The sequence below is a fragment of the Phascolarctos cinereus genome, unplaced genomic scaffold (genome assembly GCF_003287225.1).
Source record: "Phascolarctos cinereus isolate Bilbo 61053 unplaced genomic scaffold, phaCin_HiC Scaffold_5;HRSCAF=322, whole genome shotgun sequence".
NCBI lineage: Eukaryota > Metazoa > Chordata > Mammalia > Diprotodontia > Phascolarctidae > Phascolarctos > Phascolarctos cinereus.
Window position 1 is genome coordinate 50,899,400 of NW_027555958.1, and position 24,515 is coordinate 50,923,914.

At 40.6% G+C, this 24,515-nt stretch overlaps 1 protein-coding gene across 2 annotated transcripts in view; it reads left to right on the forward strand.

The window, feature by feature from the left end:
* Positions 1–2,152: 2,152 nt before the first annotated feature.
* The window catches only part of CD58 (CD58 molecule), a 94,617-nt gene continuing 72,254 nt past the window's right edge, over positions 2,153–24,515 (forward strand). Inside the window, exons 1-2 of one of the 2 annotated variants that reach the window (XM_021002653.2) lie at positions 2,153–2,404; positions 2,591–2,721. In XM_021002653.2, coding sequence (XP_020858312.1) covers positions 2,655–2,721 — 67 coding nt within the window. In that variant the 5' untranslated portion in view covers positions 2,153–2,404; positions 2,591–2,654. The remainder of the gene's footprint in view (positions 2,405–2,590; positions 2,722–24,515) is intronic. The other variant, XM_021002642.2, reaches the window with a different exon arrangement.

Below are 24,515 nucleotides of genomic sequence, written 5' to 3' on the forward strand. Positions count from 1 at the left end.
CCTGTGGGATTGTTGCTGAATCTGTCCTTCATTCTCAAAGAGCACCAATGACAGGAGGGTGATATCTGGACTTGCAAGTGAATTGGATTTAAGTGAAGCAGAGCTGAGTAAAGTCAGCCTCACTCTGTCCTCCAGAATCATCCAGGTCCAATGGCAAGACGTAGGTTAGGATGACTGGTGATGGATGGCCCCTGGGATAAAGAATAAATTAAGAGAGTAAAAGCATTGCAGTATAGCCCAATAAAAAAGAGATAATAAATATGTCTTGGATCTAGTCACCAAGGTTGTGTAAACTCTTCCAGTATCTTCAGTAGAGTAAGAATAGGAAAAAAGGAAGATAATTAGGTAACTCTGGATGGGGAGTTAAAGATTTGAGAGTTGAAAACAGTAAATTAATTGGTTAATTATAGAGTTAAGATGGAGAAGGAAGGGAAGTGAAGCCACACCAAGAGAGACAGGCAGAGAGAGCATTGAGGAGAAGAAAAACTAGAGGTCACAAAGGGTATGAAGAATAGGTTTAGGCAGACAGAAGCAGAGTGCCAAGTGTGTGGCTGTTTCTGGATAGAACTGAGGTAAGAGTCTTCACAAATCATAGGACTTGATCGGGGAGATTGATGAACTGGGAGACCAGGTTGTTTAAAGGGACATTAACCTGTACATTGAAGTTCCCAAGTATAAGAGAAGTGTTTGGGGTGGAGAGAAAGACTGTGATCCGACTACTCAACTCCTTGAGAAAAAGAGGAGAATGACTATGGCATGATAGATTTGGGGTGGGAAGGGCCTTAAAGGTTGAGTCCTGCCTCCTCATTTTACAGATAAGGAAATGGAGGCCAGAGAAGTTCAAGAATTCATCCAAAGTCACCTAGCTAGTGGCCAGGTCTTCCTGACTCCAGCTCTCCATGCCCTTTGCTACTCTACCCCCTCAAAACCTTTCGACCGATTGCTGCCAAGAGGATCTGTAGGGCATTGTATCTGGATGGCTTCATTCCTTCATTTATCCCTAGCCTCTATTCCTGACTCTCTGGACTTCTGTTGCTACCATGTGCCATATGCCAGTAGCCTTCTCATCTGGGAAGATCTCTCTGCTCCTATGGTCCTTTTCCCCCCCTTAGTCATTTCCTCCCAGGACCTCCGTTTTAAAGAAGGGCCCCCAAGCCAGCCACCTTAACTCCTTTCTTCCTCTCTGAGCCCCACCCCATTAACTCTCTGAACTTTTTCTCCATCATCATGCCCTTGAGCAGATACCTTCTCTCATTCCTTACACCGTATTTGTATTTGCAGTTCTTAGCACAGTGCCTGGCACTTAAGAAATACTGCATGATTTGACTCAGATTGAATCTCAGAAGAGGAGTTGTTAAATGATGGGACAGAAGAAGGAACTAGAAATGTTTATAAAGATCAGATGCAGGGCTGTTATCCCAGTGTCTCTAGTGTCATGAGAAGGTTCGTACAGACCTGGATAGGACAGCAAAGGATCGAGTGTATTTTTTAGGGAGGGAAGGGGGGAAGCCAGTTGATTAATTTCAAAAGACGGGAGAGAGAAGAAAAGAATAGAGAGAAGGTTGTTTGATGAAACATTGTCCCAGTGGGCACAATAGTAGAGGAAGGCAAAAGCTGGATGGGAACTCGACAGGGGCACAGCTGATGTGGATGGGCATGAGCGAGCAGAGGTTGGTGGTAGTTAGTCTGCTTAACCCTAGGCAGTAGGGATCCCGTGTGTCCAGAATTAAGGGTACTTCTACCGTTAGGTGGGAGTTTGCTAGCCATAAGACAGGCATTCAGGGCCTTTTGATTGGGAACCCTCAAGGGCTCTGAGATGGCAGAAGATGCATTAGAGGAACGTGAAGAAACGGGGAAGACCTAGATACAGAAGTGGGCTGAGAATCCGAATTCCCCTTTTAAGAGTTCGAAACACTTCAGGGGTTAATTAGGGTGGGATTTCAAGGAATCGACTGAAGACTTGTCCGAGGTAACTCAAGAGCTAGTCTAGCGTAGCTTAGGATGTGACTGATACTCATCCATAAAGTACAAGCAGCTCCCTTCCAGGTACCCCCTTCCCCCACGCCCCCGTAATTTTAATAAAGAAACACAGGCTGAATCTTATCAGCTGTTCTCAGGCCCGCTCTGACATCAGCAAACCCCGCCCAGTTGTCTTAGTCCAGCGTTCTTCTCCGCCTCTTGAGTTTCCGGACGCTGTGCCCGCGGGTCTGTAGAACCTGCCTTGGTCTCATCGGGCAGGGTCGCCACCCAAAGTGCCAATCAGTGTTCACCAAAGGCGCACTCTAAATACGAGTTTGCGTGGCTGTAGAAAGAGAGACAGACCGACCTATTTTTAACCACATAGCAAAACTGGGGTAAATCGAAAAGGAGCAATCGAACTCTCCGCCCCGTAAATTCTGCAAAGGTGAGTTGAGGGGACGCCGAGGAGGGCGGGAAATAAAAGCGGTGGGATAACCCCGCACTTGAAGAAGGAGAGCTTAGCGCTACGTGAGTTGGGGTGGGAAAAAAAAGGGACGGGGAAAAGAGTATACTGGGACTACCCCTTAAGGCGAAGAAAGCAGGTAGTTAATTTCTTTTGGCTACTTTTCAGACCCTCCAGCTACCTCTACCAGAGCGCGCATCTCACCCTGTTCTCCTTAGAGATCTGTGGCTCTATGGCGACAGAATTTTTTGTGACGAAGATCCTAATGGGATTTGCACTGGGACTGATCACCTTTTGCAGTAAGTGAAAGGCCTGGCCTTGCTTTGCGGGCGGCCACGACCCATAGAGACTACAGTTAGATCACACTTTTGGGAAAGGCTATCCATAGCAACGCATTGCCCTGAACCAAATGCGGAGAGTGGGATGCTGCGGGGGAATGGGAAGGCACCCGTCAGAGATAAACAGACGGGGAAAGAGTAAAGAAAGTTGTTGTTTGTAAGGAGTTACTCAGCAATCGAGCTGCCGAACAAGGATCTGCTGCTGAAAGATCCAGAACGGAGTTGGCCTAAATCCTACGAAAAATACCAAATTGGTGATTTACTCTTGGAGCTCCCTTGATGCCTCCCAGATCATTCCCCACCTTTTCTGCCTCTCTAGCCTCCGACCAAAAAAAAAACACACACAACGAAGTCAACAAAATCTCCTCCCCTTCTTCCTCCCCTTCCCCTCCCCCCATCTCTGCAGTCGGAACTTTCTTCTAAAATCTGAAGTAAGGAAACTGTGGAGAGAAGTTTCTGGGCACTTGACCTTGACCAAACAGCAGAAGATGCTGTTTGGGGGATGGAGCCAGCATGTCCTCGGCCACCCAGATGATAAAACCTTAACAAAAACTGAGAGGTTCTTATGCTCTCTCCCTCCGCTTTCACCCCTCTCTTCCTTTCAAAAACTGGGCAGCCTTTTTCGTAAGTTTTAAGCAGTCTTTCCGTTCTGACCCTGTTCAGGAGCAGCCTGCAGCCCATTGTCAAATGAAGTTGCTACTTTGTGGGATAAGACAGGGAAAACCAAGAGACAAGGTGGCTTAGGAGCCACCAGGATTTCTTGGGTGGGCTTAACTTCCTTCCTTCCTTCCTTCCCACCCCTCCCCCCACTCCCCATCTCGTGTTTTTTTAATGTCCTAGTTTGGGAACTCAAAGTCTACCTCTTATTATTTAATTAATGCTTATAAATTGAGATAGTCACTCCCCCTTCAGTTTTTACACCTTCCAATACAGCCTTACGAGAGATGTCAGCTTAATCTTCCTAAAACGTGTTACTCTCCAGCTAGAAAATCTTCCATGGCTCCCCACAGCCAACAGAAAAAAAAATAGCATTTTGTTAGTCAGTGTGCCAATCACTTTACAATTATCTCATTTGATCCTCCCAACAATCCTGGGAGGTAGGAGCTGTTATTATCCCCATTTAACAGATGAGGAAAATGAGGCAAATAGTGACTTGCCCAGGATCACACAGCTCATAAGTATCTGAGGCTGGATTTGAACTCAGGAGTTTGAAACTCATGTTTCTCATAGTGGAGGGCCCATCTTAGACATTGTCTTTGCCACAGCAACTAACACTGTGCTTTGTATAGAATAAATCTTAGGAGTCTAGGATTTTCAAGGTAAAGGGGGATTTTAGACTTCCTGAAGGTCACGAAGCTGGTAGGTACCAGAGGACCTGAGTTCAAATTATGTTTCTGTCAATACTGCTGTGAACTTGGAAAAGTCATTTAATTTCTCTAGGCCACAGTTTCCTCATCAGTAAAATGAAGGCATTGGAAGAGGTGGCTTTTAAAGTTCTTTCAACTCTCATTCTATGGCCCTGTGATCCCACTGGGTAAGACAGAACTCAAAATTTCCAGACTCAGAATACAGAACTCTTAACACTGTACAACATCCCATAGAGGGGCAAGGTGGAATAAACTAGCTATAAGGTCCCTTCTATATTTGGGGGGGGGGGAGTGGAACAGAGGGAGGCAATGGGGTTAAGTGCCTTGCCCTGGGTTCCACAGCTAATAAATGTCAGAGGCCAGATTTAAACTCAGGTCTTCCTGACTCTAGGGCTTGGTGCTCTATCCACTGCACCACCTAGCTACCCTGGGGTGGGGAAACAGCCAAAAAACAGCTCAAAGTAGATTTCTAAAATTTAGGAAGATCCTTATGTTAACTTAACCTTTACCTCCCAGCAGTCTATTCTTTGGAACAACAGAGCACAAAAGTGTCCTCTTTCCATGAAAAACCTTCCAAATATTTGAAGACAGATCACCCACCCATTGTCTTTACCAAGTAAAACGTGTTTTCATCACTTCTTGTGCTATAGGGTTTCAGCATCATTGTAGCTGTCGTTTCTGGCATAGTCTCATTGTCTTTTATACGTAATATAGAACCAAAACAGAACTCAGTTTTCCAGATGTGGGCTGACTAACCCTCAGTACAATGGGATGATTGTTAGTTGGAATCAGAACACTATACATCTATTAATCTGGTCTAAGATTGCCTGAATCTTTTTTTTTAGCAACTTCACCATGCTCCCACTGAGTTTATAGCCTTTTGGGGGGGGGGCAGTGGAGTTAAGTAACCCGCCCAAGGTCGAGGTCACATTGTGAACTGGGGTCCTCCTGACTCTGGTGTCAGTTGCTTTATCCAGTTGTGACCTTTTAAAATTCTCAGATCCTTTTCAAATGAACGTTTCTTGAACCAGGTGTTTCTCATCTTGGACATTTTTTTTTAAATTCATTAAAATGCAGACACTTTTATTTCTTCCTGTTAAATTTCATCTTGTCCACCTATTGAAACAAGGTGGCATAAATAATCGATACAGTGCTCTACTTGAAGTCAGGAACTTCTAGGTTTGAGTTCTGCCCCTAGACACTTAACTAGCTGTGTGACTTTGTGCAATTCACTAAACCTCTCTGTTTCTCGGTCTCCTCATCTGTAAAATGAGGACGTTGAACTTGATAACCTTTCTAAGGTTCCTTCCAACTCTTAATCTAATGAATCCTGACTGTTATCCAGTCTACCACAGCCACCTTGGCAAATACCTTATCAACCAATCAACCAATAAGCATTCATTAATCTCGTACTGTGGCTGTATCAACATCTAAGTCATTGATAGTAAGTATTGAACAGCAGTAGGCATGTGGGGCATTGAAGTATTTATCAAGACCTTTCCTTCCACTAGCTCTGAATGCTGCTAACTACTATTACCAGATATGCTTTTTTTTTTATGTCTCCAGCCATATCTTGAGTGTCAGGTGCCATACTGATAGCCACCTGGAATGTGATATTTTCCTGGAAGAGGTACTCTAATGAAAGTTATAGATTTTAACGAGCATTTTAAGTAGATTTGTGAGGCACCTGGGTTATTTTTGACATTTTTTTTTTGAGAAACTGACTCAGGAATGACTTTATTGCTCTGTTTGGTTTTTTTTTTTTTGGTAAATTTTCTTATGGTGATCTTTCTGCTTTTTTGTACAGTAAAATAAAGGTAAGAACAACTTACTCTGGAAGCTTAAATTATTTTGCAAGACATCTGTTATTACTCAGTCTTTTTCAGTCATGCATGACTCTTCGTGACCCCTTTTGGGGTTTTCTTGGCAAAGAATGTGGCTTAATGGACAGAAAATGGACCACAAAGGGAATGTCTTGACGATAGAATGGTTTGCCATTTCCTTCTCCAGCTTATTTGACTGATTGAAGGACACTGAGCAAATAAGGATAAGTAACTTGCCCAAGATCACACAGCTAGTAAATGTCTGAGGCCAGATTTGAACTTGGAAAGATGAGCCTTCCTGACTCCAGATCTGGCTTTGTATCCACTGAGCCACCCAACTGCCCCAGCACTCTTTACTAGACTAATGATTTTAAATGCATAAAATAAAATTATACAGCATTACAAAAGAAACTAATTATATTTTTTAAAGTTTTCAAAATATTTTTAAAAACCAAGTTCATGGATCTCTGGTTAGGAACCTCTTCTAAATCTAAATGAATGTTGTCCATCAAAATGATCTAGTAACAAGAGTTACTAGAAACTTCTCTTTTGGAATCATCTTCAGAACCAGTTTTGACTTCAGGAAGAAGTTTTAATAAATTTATAGCAAGCTGACCCAGACCCCTGCTTCATACTTCCTCCTTCTCCTTCCTTCCCTGGTCCACTTTTTGTCTTATTTAGGTCAGTCCCCTCTGCTTCTTCTAGGGTGTCATTAATTGAGAATCCAAAGAGAGAATTTTGAGAATTTAGAATCCTCCCTGGAGAAGTTCTAGGCTGAAACTGAGAGCCAGGGGAAAGTAGAGAGAGAGACCTGTGTCACGTGACTAGCGACAAGTAGCAGGCGCCAGGCAGCCAGAGCAGGGCTGGCTTGATAATTGTGTGCTGCCTTTTGGAAAGGAGGAATTCGTGATAATTGCTATCACAGTCTGCCTATACACTCTGTTGGAGTCATTTCTGTCACCAGTTCAGTCCAAACTAAGAGGCATTCGTTCATTCATTCATCTGTGTACTATTGTCTAGCCCTCACAGACCTGTACTAGTGCCTGGCACGTAAGTGCATGCTATGAGTCAAGAACTGTTACTAAGCACTTCACAAATATTTCACTTGGTCCTAACAACAACTGGAGTAGCTAGGTGCTCTTATCCCATTTTACAGTTGAGGAAACTGAGGCAGTCAGAGGTTATGTGACTTGCTCAGGTCATACAACTACTGTCTGAAGGTTAGATTTGAGTCTTCCTGACTCCAGGTTCAGCCTCTGTCTACTTTGACACCTACCTGCTTTATCTAGTAAACCCTCAGGGCTTACTAATAAAGGCTTAAGGGGCAGCTAGGTGGCACAGTGGATAGAACTCTCGCCTTGGAGTCAGGAGGACCCAAATTCAAATCCAGCCTCAGACACTTGACACTTACTAGTTGTGTGACCCTGGGCAAGTCACTTAACCCCAACTGCCTCACCAAAAACAAAAAAAGGCTTAAGAAATGCTGGTTGACTAGCCTAGCCAGAGAGCATTTAATAATGGACCAACCCAGCAATATGCAAAAATCACCCTCAGGGACAACAGAAAGACCTGAATGCTGTGTAATTGTAATTGCCCAGCAGGAACCCAGAGAAAAAAGGGGAAAATGTGTCTACTTCTCAGCTTTGCAGAGGTGGGGAACTCTGGGTGTAGAATATTGCATGTGCTCTCAAACTCTGTTGATTGGTTGGTGAGTTTTGTTGAACTGTTCTTCCTCTGCACCCCCTACTTTTAAAGATTCTGCATGATAAGAAGTGGTTGAATAGGATGGTGGTTTTGTTCAGTCATGTCAGCCGTGTCTATCTCCTCCTGACCCCATTTGGGGTTTTCTTGGCAAATGCTGGAGTGGTTTGCCATTTCCTTCTTCAGCCCATTTTACAGATGAGGAAACTGAGATGGAAAGGATTAAGTAACTTGCCCAGAATGATACAGCTAGTAAGTGTCTGAAACCAAATTTGAACTCAGGTCTTCCTGACTCCAGGTCTGGTGCTCTATCCACCGGGCCACTTAGCTTGCCAGGAAGGTGAAAGAGGGCTATATTTGATATATTTGAAAATGATGATGTAAAAAGATGACCAAAATGAACCAATCCAAATCTTGCCCTGAAGATGTTTATGGTTTACCTGGATGTAGAGTGATATCATTTAACAAAATACATTTTTATTGAGGGGTAGTGTGGTACAGGGGAGTTAAGGGACCTGGATTCAAATGTGGCCTCTGTTTATTATATAGATGACCCTGGGTAAGTCTTTAAAGCTTTCTAGGCCTCTTTCCTCATCTGTAAAATAGGATTGGACTTGAGGATTTCTAAGAGCCACTCCCATTTTAGATTTATTGTTTTCTTAAGTTCCTGTTATGTTGAAGACACTAGGGATGTAATTTTAAAGAGAGGGAAATAATATCCCTGGAATTTTTTTTAACAGATATTTCATTTGATCCTCACAACTTTTGAGGTAGATATTATTATTATCTCCATCTTACATTTGAGGAAACTGAGGCACACAGAGGTTAAGTGACTTGCCCAGTGTCCGAATCTAGATTTGAACTCGTCTTCCTATGTCCCGCACTCTATCTGCTCTACCACTTAGGTTGGCTTCGGTGAATTAAAAAAATGTCAGGGCTCTATCAGGACATAGATATTAACCTTGGCACCTTCCCTCTGAAATTATCTCCAATTCATTCTGTTTACATCTTGTTCCTAGAGTCAGGAAGTTCTGAGTTCTAACCCAATCTCAGATACTTACTAGCTGTGTGACTCTGGCTAAGTCCCTAAATCAGGCAAACATAGTGGTTTGCATACTTTCTCCCCCATTCTTGTGAGCTGGGACTTTTTGTGACTTTACTTTGTATTCCCCAGTACCCAATGTGGTACCTGGGACATGGTAGATGAATGCTTGTTGACTTGACTTGACTCAAAGTCTAATTGGCAAAGTCCCTTGTTAATACCTGTTGACTTAACTTGATACCTAAGTGGCTGCCTGTCCTGGAAATCCAGTCTACTGCTACAATGACCGTTTATAGATGGTGCCCAGACAACTCAAGTATCGTGCATTGAAAACTAAAAAAAGGAGAAATCACAGCAATAAATAGAACTTCTAACAGTAGAGCTAAAATGATAAAAATGTGACGGGCTTCCTTAGTGCCCTTCTAATTTGTTATTAGAAGGCCCCCTGGGTGTGGTTTTCTTTCTAACTCAGACATTCTTCCTGATGACTCAGAGGAGGTTGTGTCTGAGGTACTAGGTGGGGGCAGGAGAGAAAACCGTCAACACCATGGCAGGGGGTAGGGAGGAGCGTAGCCTGGATCGCCTGGGGAGACCCAGAGGTAATGAACTCTTAAAAATGAGGAGTATAGGGCCCCAAGGTAGGCACTGGACCATTGGTTCTGGAACTAGGGCAGAGGAGGACAGAAGGGCAGCAGCAAAACAGGAAGATGAAAACAATGCAATGAGCACAGTGATCTGAAGAAACTTTTTTTCCCTCTATCACTATAAGTCCCTTTTAAAATTTTTTTGGTAAATAGTATTTTTTTTTTGTCCAATTACATGTAAAGGCAGTTTTCAGCATTCATTTTTTATGAGATTTTGAGTTCTAAAGTTTTTCTCCCTCCCTCCTTCCCATCTCTGTCCATCTCTCCCATCCCGCCTCTGCAAGATGGCCGGCATTCTAATATAGGTTATATATGTGCAAGCATGTAACCATTTTTACATTAATCATGTTGTGAAAGAAGAAACAGAACAAAAGGGAAAAGCCACAAAAAAAGGTGAAAATAGCATACTTCGATCTGATTCAGACTCCATAGTTCTTTCTCTGGATGTGAATAGTGTTTTCCCTCACAAATTTTATGGAATTGTCCTAGATCATCATATTGCTGAGAAGAGCTAAGTCTATCAAAGATAATCATCACACGGTGTTACTGTTACATGTACAATGTTCTCCTGATTCTACTCATTTCTCTCAGTGTCAATTCATGTAAGTCTTTCCAGGTTTTTCTGCTCATCATTTCTTATAGCACAGTAGTCTTCCATTGCATTCATTTGCCACAACTTGTTCAGCCATTACCAATTGATGGGCATTCCCTCAGTTTCCAATTCTTTGCCACCACAAAAAGAGCTGCTATAAATATTTTTGTATATGTAGGTCCTTTTCCTTTTTTTATGATAGCCTTGGGATGTAGACCTGATATTGGTATTGCTGGATCAAAGGGTGTGTACAGTTTGATTGCCCTTTGGGTATAGTTCCAAATTACTCTTTAGAATGCTTGGATCAGTTTACAACTCCACCAACAATGCACTAGTGCCCCAATTTTCCCACTTCTTTTCTAGTATTTGTCATTTTCCTTTTGTGTCATATTAGTCAATCTAATAGGTGTGAGGTGGTTATAATTTGCATCTCTCTAATCGTTAGTGATTTAGAGCATATTTTCATATGACTATAGATAGCTCTAATTTCTTCATCTGAAAACTTGACTATTTATAAATTGGAGAATGACTTGTATTTTTATAAATTTGACTCAGTTCTCTATATATTTGAAAAACAAAGCCTTTAATAGAGATACTTGATTGTTTCCCAGCTTTCTGCTTTCCTTTTCATTTGTTTGTTTGTTTGTTTTAGGCAATTGTGGTTAAGTCACTTGCCCTGCATCAAGGCAGCTAGTAAGTGTCAAGTGTTTGGTCTGAGGCTGGTTTTGAACTCGGGTCCTCCTGACTTCAGGGCCGGTGCTCTATCCACTGTGCCACCTAGCTTCCCCTTTCTGCTTTCCTTTTAATCTTGGTTGCATTGGTTTTGTTTGTGCAAAACCTTTTTAATTTAATGTAATCAAATTTAATTTAATATAATCAAAATTGTCCATTTTGCATTTTATAATTTTCTCAATCTCTTGTTTGATCATAAGTTCTTCCTCTCTCCATAGATCTGAGAGGTAAAGTATTCTTTGCTCTCCTGATTTGCTTATGGTATCACCCTTTGTGTCTAAATCATGTACCCATTTTGACCTTATCTCAGTATACAGTTCGAGGTGCCTGGTTTCTACCATACCATTTTCCAGTTTTCTCAGCAGTTTTTGTCAGATCGTGAGTTCTTATCCCAGAAGCCGGAGTCTTTGGGTTTATCAAGCAGTAGATTAATATAGTCGTTTACTACTGCGTTTTGTGTACCTAATTTATTGCACTGATTGACCACTCTATTTCTTAGCTAGTACCAAATAGTTTTGATGATTACTGCTTTGTAATATAGTTTTAGATCTGGTATGGCTAGGCCACATTCCTTAAAAATTTTTTTTCCATTAATTCCCTTGTTATTCTTACCTTTTGTTCTTCCAGATGTATTTTGCTATTTTTTCTAGCTTTATAGAATAATATTTTTGGTAGTTTGGTACAGCACTGAAGAAATAAATTTAGATTCAATTGTTATTTTTATTATTTTAGCTCAGCCTATCCATGAGCAACTGATAGTTTTCTAGTTGTTTAGATCTGACTTTATTTGTGTGAAATGTGTTTTGTAATTGTGTTCAGATAGTTCTGGGTTTTGTCTTGGCGAGTAGACTCTCAAATATTTTATATTGTCTACTGTCATTTTAAATGGAATTTCTCTTTCTATTGCTTGCTGCTGGGCTTTTATGGTGATAAGTATATAGATATGCTGATGATTTATGTGGGTTTAATTTATGTCTCACGAGTTAGCTAAAATTGTTAATTATTTCAAGTAGCTTTTTAGTTGATTCTTTAGGATTCTCTGAGCATACCATCAAAGACTGATAGTTTGGTTTCCATATTGCCCATTCTAATTCTTTGAATTTTTCCTTCTCTTATTGCTAAAGCTAACTGTCCTAGTGTAATATTGAATAATAATGATGATAATGGACATCCTTGTTTCACCCTTGATCTTATCATTGGGAAGTCTTCTAGCTTATCCCCACTACAGATAATGATTTTTAATGGTTTTAAATAGATACTACTTATCATTTTAAGGAAAGTTCTATTTATTCCTACACTCTCTAGTGTTGTTGTTTTTTTTAATAAATATGGGTACTGTATTTTGTCAAAAGCTGCTTCTTTATCTGTTGAGATAATAATATGATTTCTGTTGTTTTTGTTATTGATGATGGTCAATTAAGCTGATAGTTTTCCTACTATTGAACTAGCTCTACATTCCTGGCATAAATCCCACCAGGTCATAGTGTATGATCCTGGTGATAAATTGCTGTAATCTCTTTGCTAATATTTTATTTAAAATTTTGCATCAATATTCATTAGGGAAATTGGTCTATAATTTTCTTTCTGTTTTGGCTCTTCCTGATTTAGGTATCAGCACTATATTTGTGCCGGAAAAGGAATTTAGTAGGATTCCTTTTTCACCAATTTTTCCAAACACTTTATATACTATTGGAATTAATTATTCTTTAAATGTTTGGTAGAATTCACTTGCAAATCCATTTGGCCCTGGATATTTTTTCTTAGGGAGTTCATTGATGGCTTGTTCAATTTGTTTTTCTGAAATGAGGTTATTTAAGAATTTTATTTCCTCTTCTGTTAATCTGGGCAATTTATATTTTTATAAATATTCATGGATTTCAGTTAGGTTGACAAATTTATTGGTATACAGTTGGGCAAAATAGCTCCTAATTATTGTTTTAATTTGCTCTTCATTAATGGTGAATTCACCCTTTTCATTCTTGATACTGCTAATTTGGTTTTCTTCCTTTTTTTTCCACCAAATTAACCCAAAAGTTTTTCTATTTATTGGGTTTTTTTTCCATAAAACCAGCTCTTAGTTTTATTTACTGGTTCAATAGTTTTCTTACTTTCAGAATTTCTAATTTGGTGTTTGATTGGGGATTTTAAATTTGTTCTTTTTTTAGCTTTTTAGATTGCATGCCCAATTCAATGATGTGCTCTTTCTCTCTTGATTTTATTCATGTAAGCATTTAGAGATATAAAATTTTTCCTGACTACTACTTTGGCTGCATCCCACAAATTTTGGTATGTTGTGTCGTTATCATCATTCTCTTCGATGAAATTATTGATTCTGTGATTTGTTGTTTGATCCACGAATTCTTTAAGATTAGATTATTTAGTTTCCAATTAACTTTTAATCTGTCTTTCCACGGCCCTTTATTTCAAGTAATTTTTATCACATCATGACCTGAAAAGGATGCATTTAATACTTCTGCCTTTCTGCATTTGCTTGTGAGGTTTTTAGGCCCTCATAAATGGTCAGTTTTTACATAGGTGCCATATACCACAGAGAAAAAGGTATATTCCTTTCTATCCCCATTCAGTTTTCTCCAGAGATCTATCATATCTAACTTTTCTAAAATTCTATTCACCTCATTAACTTCTTTCTTATTTATTTTGTGGTTATATTTATTGAGTTTTGAGAGGGGGAGGTTGAAGTCCTCCACTAGTCTAGTTTTGCTTTTTATTTCTTCCTGAAGTCGCTTAACTTCTCCTCTAAGAATTTGGATGCTATACTACTTGGTGCATATATGTTTAGTGTTGATATTACTTCATTGTCTGTGGTACCTTCTAGCAAGATGTAGTTTCCTTTCTTATCTCTTTTAATTAGATCTGTTTTTGCATTTGCTTTGCCTGAGATCAGAATTGCTATCCCTGCTTTTTAAAAAGTTACAGCTGAAGTATAATATATTCTGCTACAGCCTTTTACCTTTACTCTGTGTGTGTATGTGTATGTGTGTATGTGTCTGCTTCAGATATGTTTCTTGTAAACAACATATTGTAGGATTCTGGTTTTTAATACACTCTGCTATCCACTTCCATTTTATGGGAGAATTCATCCCATTCACAGTTATGATTACTAACTGTGTATTTCCCTCCGTCCTATTTTCCCCCATTTCTACTTTTCTCTCTCTCCTCTTTCACCCTGCTCTTCCTCACCAATATTTTGCTTCTGACCACAGAATCCTTCCATCTGCCCTCCCTTCTATCACCCTCTCTTTTCTTTTCCTCTTCCCCTTCTACTTCCCTTTCATTATCCAACTGAATGTGTATATTATTTCTTCTTTGAGCCAGATCCAATGAGAGCAAAGTTCAAACAAACCCCCTCCCTTCTTTTCCTCTACCGTAATAGGTCTTTCATGCCTCTTTATATGATATAATTTAGCCCACTCTGCCTCCCCCTTTCTTCTTGTCCTCCCAGTACAATCCTTTTTTCACCCATTAATTAATTGGTTTTATCATCGCATCAACATCAACTTACATCCACACCCTATGTCTAAGTATCATCCTTCTAACTGCCATAATAGAGATACAGTTCTTAAGCATTGCAAGTTTTGTCTTCCCATGGAGGGATGTAAAAAATTATACCTTATTGAATATTGTGCTTTTTTATTTCCTGTTTACCTTTTTATACTTTTCTTGATTCTTGTATTTGAAGATCAAATTTTCTGTTCTGTTCTGTCTTTTCATCAGGAAAGTTTGAAAGTCCCCTATTTCCTTTAATATCCATCTTTTCCCCTGAAAGATTATGCTCAATTTTGCTGGGCAATTAATTCTTGGTTGTAATCCAAGCTCCTTTCCTTCCAGAATATCATATTCCTAGTCCTCTGATCCTTTTAATTTAGAAGCTGCTAAATCCTGTGTAATTCTGATTGTGGCTTCTTGATATCTGAATTGTTTCTTTCTGGCTGCTTGCAATATTTTCACCTTGACCTGTTAGTTCTGGAATTTGGCTGTGGTATTCCTTGGAGTTTTCATTTTGGGATCTCTTTCAGGAGGTAGCCAGTGGATTCTTTCAATGACTATTTTAACCTCTAAGTTCTAGGATATCAGGCCAATTTTCCTTGATAATTTCTTGAAAGATGCTGTCCAGACTCTTTTTTTTGATCACAGCTTTCAGATAGTCCATTAATTCTTAAATTATCTCTCTTGGATCCATTTTTCAGGTCAGCTGTTTTTCCAGTGAGGTATTTTACATTTTTTTCTATTTTTTCATTCTTTTGATTGCCTGATTATTGATGTCTCATAAAGTCATTACCTTCCACTTGCCCAATTCTAATGTTTCAGGAATCATTTTCTTCAGTGAGCTTTTGTGCCTCCTTTTCCATTTGACTGATTCTATTTTTAAAGTTGTTTTCTTCAGTCAATTTTTGTGCTCCCTTTTCTAAGCTGTTGACTCTTTCTTACATACGTCTCATTTCTTTTCCCAATTTTTCTTTTATCTCTCTTACTTAATTTTTAAAGTCCTTTTTGAGCTCTTCCAAGAGGACTTTTTGGGCTTGAGACCAATTCATATTCCTCTTTGAGGCTTTATATGTAGGCATTTTGACACTGTTGTCTTCTTCTGAGTTTGTGTTTTGATCTTCCCTGTCACTATAGTAGCTTTCTATGGTGAAAGATCTTTTTTGTTTTGCTTATTTTTAAAAGTCGAGCTCTGCTCCTGGGGTACAGGGGAGGACTGTCCCAAGCTTCTTGCACTGGGGTCCAGGGGCATGATCACTGGCTTTCTGCATTGGGGCCTTTGGGACTAGTGGCTTGCCCACTGTGCTAGGGTGGCCCAGCTGGCCTGTTGTGCCCTGGGTTATGGGACTGGCAGTTTGCCGACTGAGCTGGGGCTGGAGGCCTCACCACTGGCCTGCTGAGCCAGGACCATGGGGTCTTTGTTGTTGATCTGTGCTGTGGCTGTTAGCTTCCTTCTGGCTTTCCCAGACACTGTCTGCATTGGGCTGTGCTCCCCTTTTATCCAAGTGAAACAGACCTTTCCTTTTCTAAGTTATCTTGGGCTGCAAAATTGTTTCACTCCTTCTTTTTATGGATTCTGTCACTCCAGAATTCTTTTGGAGGCTTCATTTAATGTTGTTTCCAAGGGGAATTGGGGAAAGCTCAGGCAATTTCCTGGCTTCTTCCTGCTATGTTGGCTCTACTTTTCTCTAAGTCCCTTTCTATAATTTTATTGGGAAGTTCTTTCTTATGTTGAAGCAAAATAGGCCTTCCAGTAGTTTCCCCTCATCAATTAGTCTTAGTTCTGCTTTCTAGAACCACCTAGACCATATTTAGCCCCTCGTCAGCACCTCCGATATGTGAAGACACTTATTACGTGTCTCTCCTGCCACCTTTTCTCCCCCGATCCCATCTTTTCTTCACTCTAAATATCCCCACATCATTCAATTATCTTTCATCAAGAACGGCTTCAAGAGCCATCACCATACTGGTTGGCTTCCTTTGGTTGCTGTCGAATATGCCGACCTTGGTCCTGGTTAAAGTGTGGTACACAGACCAGGACATGATACTCCCAGTGTGATCTGGCCAGGTTAGGGTAAAATGAGATCATTTCCTCTTTTAATCTGGACACTGGATAACTAGGTGGCAGTGGACAGAACACTGGGCCTTGAGTCATAAAGACCTGAATTCAGATCTGGCCTCAGACACTTTACCCTGACCAAGTAATCACTTAACAGTCCTGTTTGCCTCAGTTTCCTCACCTGTAAAATGCTCACATGATTACTTAGTATGTCTGGACATGCTAAGTGCTATCGTCATGCTAGCTATTATATATTATTATCATCAATACAGGCTGAGTGTAGTAGCTTTTTAGGTAGCCGCTTTTCTCCCGTGTTGCCTAACACTGAATTTTAGGTCAAATAAAGCCCCCAAGTCTTTTTCATGTGAACTGCTTTTGAGCCATTGATCTCCTGTTTGGAAATTTCTTCTCTTCTTTTCTTTCTTTCTCTGCTCTTTCTTTCTTTCTTTCTTTCTTTCTTTCTTTCTTTCTTTCTTTCTTTCTTTCTTTCTTTCTTTCTTTCTTTCTTTCTTTCTTTCTTTCTTTCTTTCTTCCCTTTCTTCCTTCCTTCCCTTCCTTCCTTCCGTCCCTCCCTGCTAAAGTCCATGTTTTTGAACCTTGATTCTACCAATCCACATATTAGTAGGCAAGACAGAGGAAACCTCTCCAATAGAATGGAAGCTCCATAAGAGCAGGGAATGTTTTTATTTGGTAATGATAATAATCAACATTTACATAGTGCTTTAAGTTTTGCAAAGCACTTTACAAATATTCGCTCATTTTATCCTTGCTACAACCCTGGGCGGGGAGGTGCTATTGTTACTTCCATTTTACAGACTAGGAAGCCATCTAGAGGTTAAGTGACTTGCCCAGGGTCACACAGCTAAGTACCTGACGCTAGATTTGAAGTCATTCTTCCTGAATTCAGAGCTAGTGCTCCTAGAGACCAGCATAATGTCTAGAACACTGAAAGAGATCAATATACATGTGTTGAATTGAATTGAATTAAAATAAATTGGGGGATGTCCCGTTGCAGTGGGAAGAGTAATAGATTTGGAGAGATGGAGAAGGTGGGTTTGAGTTCTTGCTTTCCATTTATAATCTGTGTGACCTTGGGCAAGCCACTTAACTTCTCTAAGCCTTAGTCACCTCAAATTTAAAGGAGGGGGGTTGGGGGTAGTGGAATGCAAAGTGCATTAAAGACAAGAAAAATCCAAAAGAATTTGAGAAGAGAGAGTCCTAACAATTTGGGGTGGGGAGAGGATCAGAAGGGGTGGCAAAATCACTGTAGATAAGGATGGTGCTAGATAAAATATAATACTAGGCAAAATAACAATTATAATAATAATAATAACATCATCAACAACAGTAGTGATCCAGAACAACCTAACAATGCTATTAAAAAAGGTAATTAGGTTAGTTGGCAGAGCCTAGGAAGTTCCTGGTGAGGCTTTTCCAAATCCTCATGAGTCTGTTCTATATAACTTGTCTAGACTTTTGCCAGATATTGACAGCAGGCTGGGTATTCTGTATAATCCTTCCTTACATAAAATTTAACCTTCCGAGAGAGATTGTAAAGTTCTGAGTGCTGTGTGCCCAAGAAAGCCACGTGCTCACAGATATGTCATAATGCACTGAATGAAATAAAATTAGATTATTGGCAACTTGGCATGATGTTAATGAAATCATCAGTTGTTTCTGGGAGTGTCTTGATTGCAACATTACAGACAAAACTAGAAACTGCTTCAAAGTGGGGAGACTGAAGGGAAGTGATAACTCCTATTTACATGGGGCTCCATTTACAAAGGGCTTTCCTAATTACAGCTTTTTTTTTTGTCAGTATATATATTTTTTTCATTAGTTTTGGGAATTCCCCATGAGGAAACTCCCTTTACCTATGCAGATCAGCTACTGTTCTGCATATGATAGTTTTGGTGCCTTTAGACATTGAGAGGGTAACCACTGAAGGGATCTGCTTCCAATCCACTTTGCATCTTGAATAGAAATAGCTCTAAAAGCCTGTTTCGCAGTTGGGGGCATTTTGGAAACCTGAAGAGGAATCCATTTGTATTTGTGAATCTTTGGTTCTTTCCCAGAAATAACAACTGTGTCCACTTTGGAAAGGAAGAAAAGCATGTGGGGGGTGGTAATCTTCCAACTTGCCCTGTTAGTTTGGCTCAAAAGGTAGCTTTCAAGTTTAGTCAGTAACTGTGTGTCTGTGTTTCAAATACCATAATTCACAAGCCCCCACCAGTGTGCTTCTCATTAATGGTTAGCCACTAGATATAGTTAGCTCTGAATAAAAGCATTTTCTCAGATGGCATACAAAAATTTCTCCCATAAATCTCTGGTACACTCTCCCACAAATACAGCATACCATAGGAAGAGTGAGCACAGACTTGCTACAATAGGAAATAAATAATGGCAAAGACCACTCACAACTCTTAGTGCTGCAGGACCTAGGTGTCCTTTCTTTTTTTATAGAGCTCTTCAGAGCTTTATACATCTCACACAGCTCTCCTTAGATAGGCTCACAAGGTCTACTTCTCTCATCCTCTTTACTCCTGATTGCCAGAAGTCCTGCCGCCAGTTGTTGCAGTATGAGAGGTTGTGACCCCTCAAAGACTGGAGTACAGGATGAGATCATCTGGAATGAATTCACAGACTCAAGCATTCTTTAAGTCAAGGTGGCAAAAAGTTTATTATTACACTTTTCAAGCAGGCGAGGATTCTTAAGGATCCTGCAACCTTAGAGGGGCACAGTTAAAGTTTATATAGGATAAAATACAATAAAACATGTGCCAAATATGCTAACTAGGGGATTCAGGGTGGGATTAGGGAGTGGTCAGTTCTTAAAAGAACATGCACTTCTTGTATCTCCTGAGCAGGCGTTTTACCCAGAGTTCACTAGGAAGAGCCCACAAGGGGGGCCACATGGAGGTGTGGTTTTAGGCCTGCTACATCACTAAGTTGACTAGAGTTAAGGGGTAACTGAGAGTTGTCCAGTCTGCCACCAGTCAATGTCTTGTTTGACAAGATAGATGTAGGGAGTATGCATATGTCTTAAGTCTAGAATATAGTTAATGAGGCGCCCAGGATATAGATAATGAGGTAGGGAGGTAGGATAGATAGTCAAGTGGGTAAGAATGTCTTTATGACCCAGTGCAAAGCCAGTTCAAACTAATAATTCCTTCAGGTGCTGTTTGGAACTGCACCAAGGAGAGAGATAAGGGTCTTGCTGGGACCCACCCATGAGTGATTGCTAGGCCCAGCGTCCTTGGGCTGGGGAGAAACTGTCAGGGACAGTGTTTCTGAGGCTAGGGAGAAATTGGGGTCCCAGCACAGCACCCAAACAGGCACCCAAGCACCCCATCAAAATGACTATCTAGAATGTGTATAGTCTCTGCCCCCTGCTGGATGCGGTGTCTGCTACTGGTCCAGTAGTTCTTATTCAAAGCTATATATTTTTGCAGCTAAGTGGCTCAGAGGAGAGAGTACTGGCCCTGGAGTCAGGAGGACCTGATTTCAAATTTGGCCTCAGACACTTGACAGTTACAAGCTGTGTGACCCTGGACAAGTCACTTAACTCCATTGCCTAGCCGGGAGAAAAAAAAAAAGAAGACATCTTCCTGAGTTCAAATCCAGCCTCAGACACTTACTAATTGTGTGACTGGGGGAGTCACTTAACCTCTGTTTGCCTCAGATTCATCATCTGTAAAAACGGTAATAGTCACAGCATCTACCTTCTAGGGTTGTATAAGGATCAAATATAATAATATTATAAAGTGCTTTATAAATGACTTATAGTAGTTACTATATTAATGTTAGCTATGATGATGATGATGGCTGATGTGGGGGAAGGAGAAGAATCCTCCTCCTCAGGTCTTCACCATAGTCAGTTTCTACTTTCATTGGCTGCAACTCAACTGAGACAGAAAATTTCCAAAGGGATTAGCTCTTTAAAGCCCTAAGAGACATCCCTTGCACATAGTAGGCTTTTAATAAATGCTTGTTGGATTAGATTGTATTGGATTCGTCTCACCAGAGTTAAAAAAAAAATCTGTCTCCCTAGAATTTCCTACTCTTGTATGAGCCAGGAATAATTAAAATGTAAATGTGGAGTTTGAGCGCTAATTGTTTTGCATTCTAAGTACTAAAAACTGGCTACCAAAGAAAAAACTCTAGGGCTGTGATGAGGACTCCAAAGGGAGGTGTTTTGGGGGGAAAGATCCAAAAGATGTAAAGGTCTGAAAGTCATTGGTTTAGAGAATTGGAATTTAATTCTACAAGCATTTATTGATCTCTCCTTTCTGCAAAGCACTGGGGATTCAAAAACTAAAAAGAGTCTCAGACTGTAGGAGTGTACTGAATGGCATGTACACAGATAAGTATTTATAAACAATAAACAAAGTAAATGCAAAGTGGTTTTGTGGGTACAGTTGTTTAGCTCATTAGCAGCTGGGAATTTGAGTGAAGGCGTCCTGTAGGAGGCTTCATTTGTGCTGCTGTGCTTTGACAGAAGCTAGGCATTCTGGGAGGGCAAGTTTGGGTGGAACCTACAGCAAGTAGAACTGGTTGGTTTTGATCCTTCCTTCTTTAAGAGGACCAATGACATCAGAAGGGTGATGTCTTGGCTTGCAAGTTGATTTTAAATGAGGCAGAGAGGTGCAGTCATCAGCCTCACTTTTTCCTGGACGACTGTCAACGGCCCCAGATGCAGTGGGAAACCTTGGCCTTTTTAAGCTAAGGTCTTTCCCAGGTCTCAGTTTGTCTGAGACAAAACCCACACAGTAATTAAAGGCTGATGGAGTGCCAGCCCTGAAGTCAGGAGGACCTGAGTTCAAATCCAGCCTCAGGCCAAACACTTGATACTTACTAGCTGTGTGACCCTGGGCAAGTCACTTAACCCACAATTGCCTTTAAAAAAAAGTCTAGGTAAGAATTGAGGCAAAAGATGGTCTAGTTTACCTTCACAAAAGAATCAGTTTGGGAGCGGAAGAGCCTCAGAGTTTCTCACCCTGAGCAAATCAAGCAGAGTAAAATGGAAGATGGGTTGGATCCAGATTGTGAAGAGCTCTCTTTGCCAGATGGAGTTGGGGTGGGGTGTTGAGTTTGTATTTTATCTTCAAGGCAGAAGAGATCTTCTATAGTTCCTTGAGCAGAGGAGTGGCTTATTAAGACAGGTGGTTTAGGCAGGGCTGAGTGTTGAAGCCAGCTCAAACTTGTTGGAGAGCTCTTCACAGCTCCAAGTATGGAATTTTCAGCCTGAGCATCTAATCAGGCCTTGATTTATTTTGTTAATTGACTTAGGAAGTGTAAATATTGCATATTAAATTTCAAAGTGTGTTGTGATATTTTTGTGTGAGAATGGTTGTTAAACATTTACCAGCATAACTCTGGGCATAGGAGAAGGTTGTATAGAGCATGGATTAGAGAAATAAGACACCAGAAAAAAGGAGACAAATTAGAGGCTATTATAGCATTCCAAGTGAAAGATGATGGGGGCCTTAGCTATGGTGATGGCTGTGTGAGAGGAGCCAAGGAGACAGTTGGGTGTTATGGAGATAGAGTCAATAGGACTTGGTAAGTATGTATATGGGGAGTAAGGAAGAATGAAAAATTGAGGACGATTCCAAGGCCCTGGGCCTGGGTGCTTGGAAAGATGATGGAGCTTCCACAGAAATAGAGAAATTACAGAAAGGGTTAGACTTGAGACACATTGGAAATGCCTATGGGATATTATAACGGCTTGGTGGTGTAGTGGATAGAGTGCTGGGCCTGGAGTTAGAAAGACTCATCTTCCTGAGTTCAAATCTGGCCTCTGACACTTCCTAGCTGTGTGATCCTGGGTTATTTGCCCCAGTTCCTCATCTGTAAAAAGAGCAAATGTAAAAATGGCAAATCACTCTGCCAAATGTACTCATGAAGAGTCAGACATGTTATTCTATAGTTAGGAGAACTGAGAAAAGAGTGTCTCAGAGGAGGAGACTGTAGTCAAGAGAGTCAAAAGCCAGAGGGAGGGAAGGGAAAGGAATAAGCATTTATACAGCACCTACTATGTGCCAGGCACAGTGCTAAGCACTTTTAAGAAATATTATCTAATTTGACCCGGGGAGGAAGGTACTGTTATTATCCCCATTTTACAAGTGAGAAAATGAGGCAGACAGAGGGTAAGTGACTTGTACATGGTCACACAGCTAGTAAGTGTTTGAAAATGTTTGAATTCAGGTCTTCCTGACTCCAGATCAAGTGCCCTATCCACTGTGTTACCAGATGCCTCAAGAATAATGAGGCCTAAGAAGAAGCCACTGGGTTTAGCAGTTAGAAAGTTGGGTAATTTTGTAGAGAGGACTTTTCTTTGGGAAAATGGAGGCAATGAGTATAAACAATTTTTTTTTGTAGGAGTCTGGCAGTAAAAGGGAGGAGAGACTAGGACTTAAAGCTTGAAGGAGTGGCAGAGTCAAGTGAAGGTCTTTAAAAATTAAGGACATGAGAGATCTGGGCTTATTTATAGGCAGTAGGGAAGGAGCCAGGAGAGAGATAAATAGGGAGGGGATGATCAAAAGGTCAGTGCTTCTGGAGAAGGAGGAGAAGGCTGGGTGCCCGATTCAGGGCAAAGGTAGAGAGGTGGGTCTTAGGACAAGACTGGAGAGGTGGGGGAAGCTACTGCAAGGATTTGAGGTGCAGAGGCAGGGATGAAAGAGAGGGATCTTTTTTTTTTGGCTAGGCAATGGGGTTAAGTGACTTGCCCAGGGTCACACAGCTAGTAAGTGTTATGTGTCTGAGGCCAGATTTGAACTCAGGTCCTCCTGAATCCAGGGCTGGTGCTCCATCTACTGCGCCACCTAGCTGCCCCTACAAAGGAAGAGGGATCTTGATGGCCTCAGTCTTCTCAGTAAAGTATTGTGATAGATAAAGGGTTTGAGAGACATCATTTCTGGGTAATTAATCATTTTATTAATTATGGCTAGTGAATAATTAATAAAAGAATGACTGTCTGGCAAAACATAACTGGCCTCTCAAGCTTATATGCCTTTGGAAGAGGAGGTGTTCCTGAGAGCCTGAAATCAACTCCGATTGGTTAACAGTGAGAGATAGTTTTCCCTTTTGTTTTGATTCTTTTTTCACAACATGACTAATGTGCAAATATATTTAACATGATCGTACATGCCTAACCTATATTAGATCGTTTGCTGTCTTGGTGAGGAGAGAGAGAAGGGAAGGAGGGAGAAAAACAGAAAAGCACCTTTCAAAAAAATTTAAAATTTTTTCTTTTATTTTTCTTTTATATTTATTTCTTTTATATATTATTTTAGATTATTAATAGTATATAATATTAATCATAATAATATAATAAATATTAAATTATTGTTTTATTTATTTTATATATTATTTTAAAATAAATCTCTCCAAAAAATGAGAGAATGAATATTATAATGAGAGGTGGGCTTATTCCAGTGACAGACTGGAGGACATGCCTCCGACTCAGTCACAGACAAAGAGACTTCTCTCAGCCCGGATCACTCAGTCCAAGGTAAATTAGACAAAAGGACGGGTCCACTTCTACTCAGACATGTCTGACTTAAACAGGATGGACCAGAATTCACGTGGACCAAAAAATCTCTTTACCTTTTGATCAGATCTAAACTTTTCCATTTGGGTAAGTCTCCCCCAAGATTTCATCTCATTAGCAGCCCTTCAATTCAAAGGTTGGCTGAGTAGACTACAGGGGCTGATTTCTGAATGAGGAAATAGGGGGGGAACCTTATCCCTAATTCAGTAATTGGTTATTAATATGAGAGAGAAATAATCATTTCTCTCATCATGAACTCATTGAGATTATAAGCAGGCATCAGCCATTTGAGGAGACTGCAGAGGCAGGAAGGACCCCAGCCAAGGGAAATGTTTGTGATCAGAGGGCCTCTTTTGATTTGCTGGGTTTTATTGGCTTCCCAGAGGGATTCAAACTGAAACTTTGGGGGTGGCACACGTGTCTAGAGGGACTTTACTTTCTCTCCTCTGTGACCCAGAGGACCAAGGGAGAAACTATGGCTTAGACTAGGAGTTGTGATAAGGGGAGGAAAGGGGCGGTGTGGTGTTACCAGCAACAAACTAGACTAGGAATCAAGATCCTGGGTTCCAGTCCTTGCTTTGACACAAATTAATTCTGTGATTTGTGGCAAAACCCTTCTTCTATCTGGATTTCTGTTTCCTTTGAACATTTCTGGGCCTCAGTTTGCAAATCTGTAAAATGAGAGGGTCAGACTGCTGCTGCTTGTCCTTCCTTCTCGGAAGAGGACCACAACATCAGG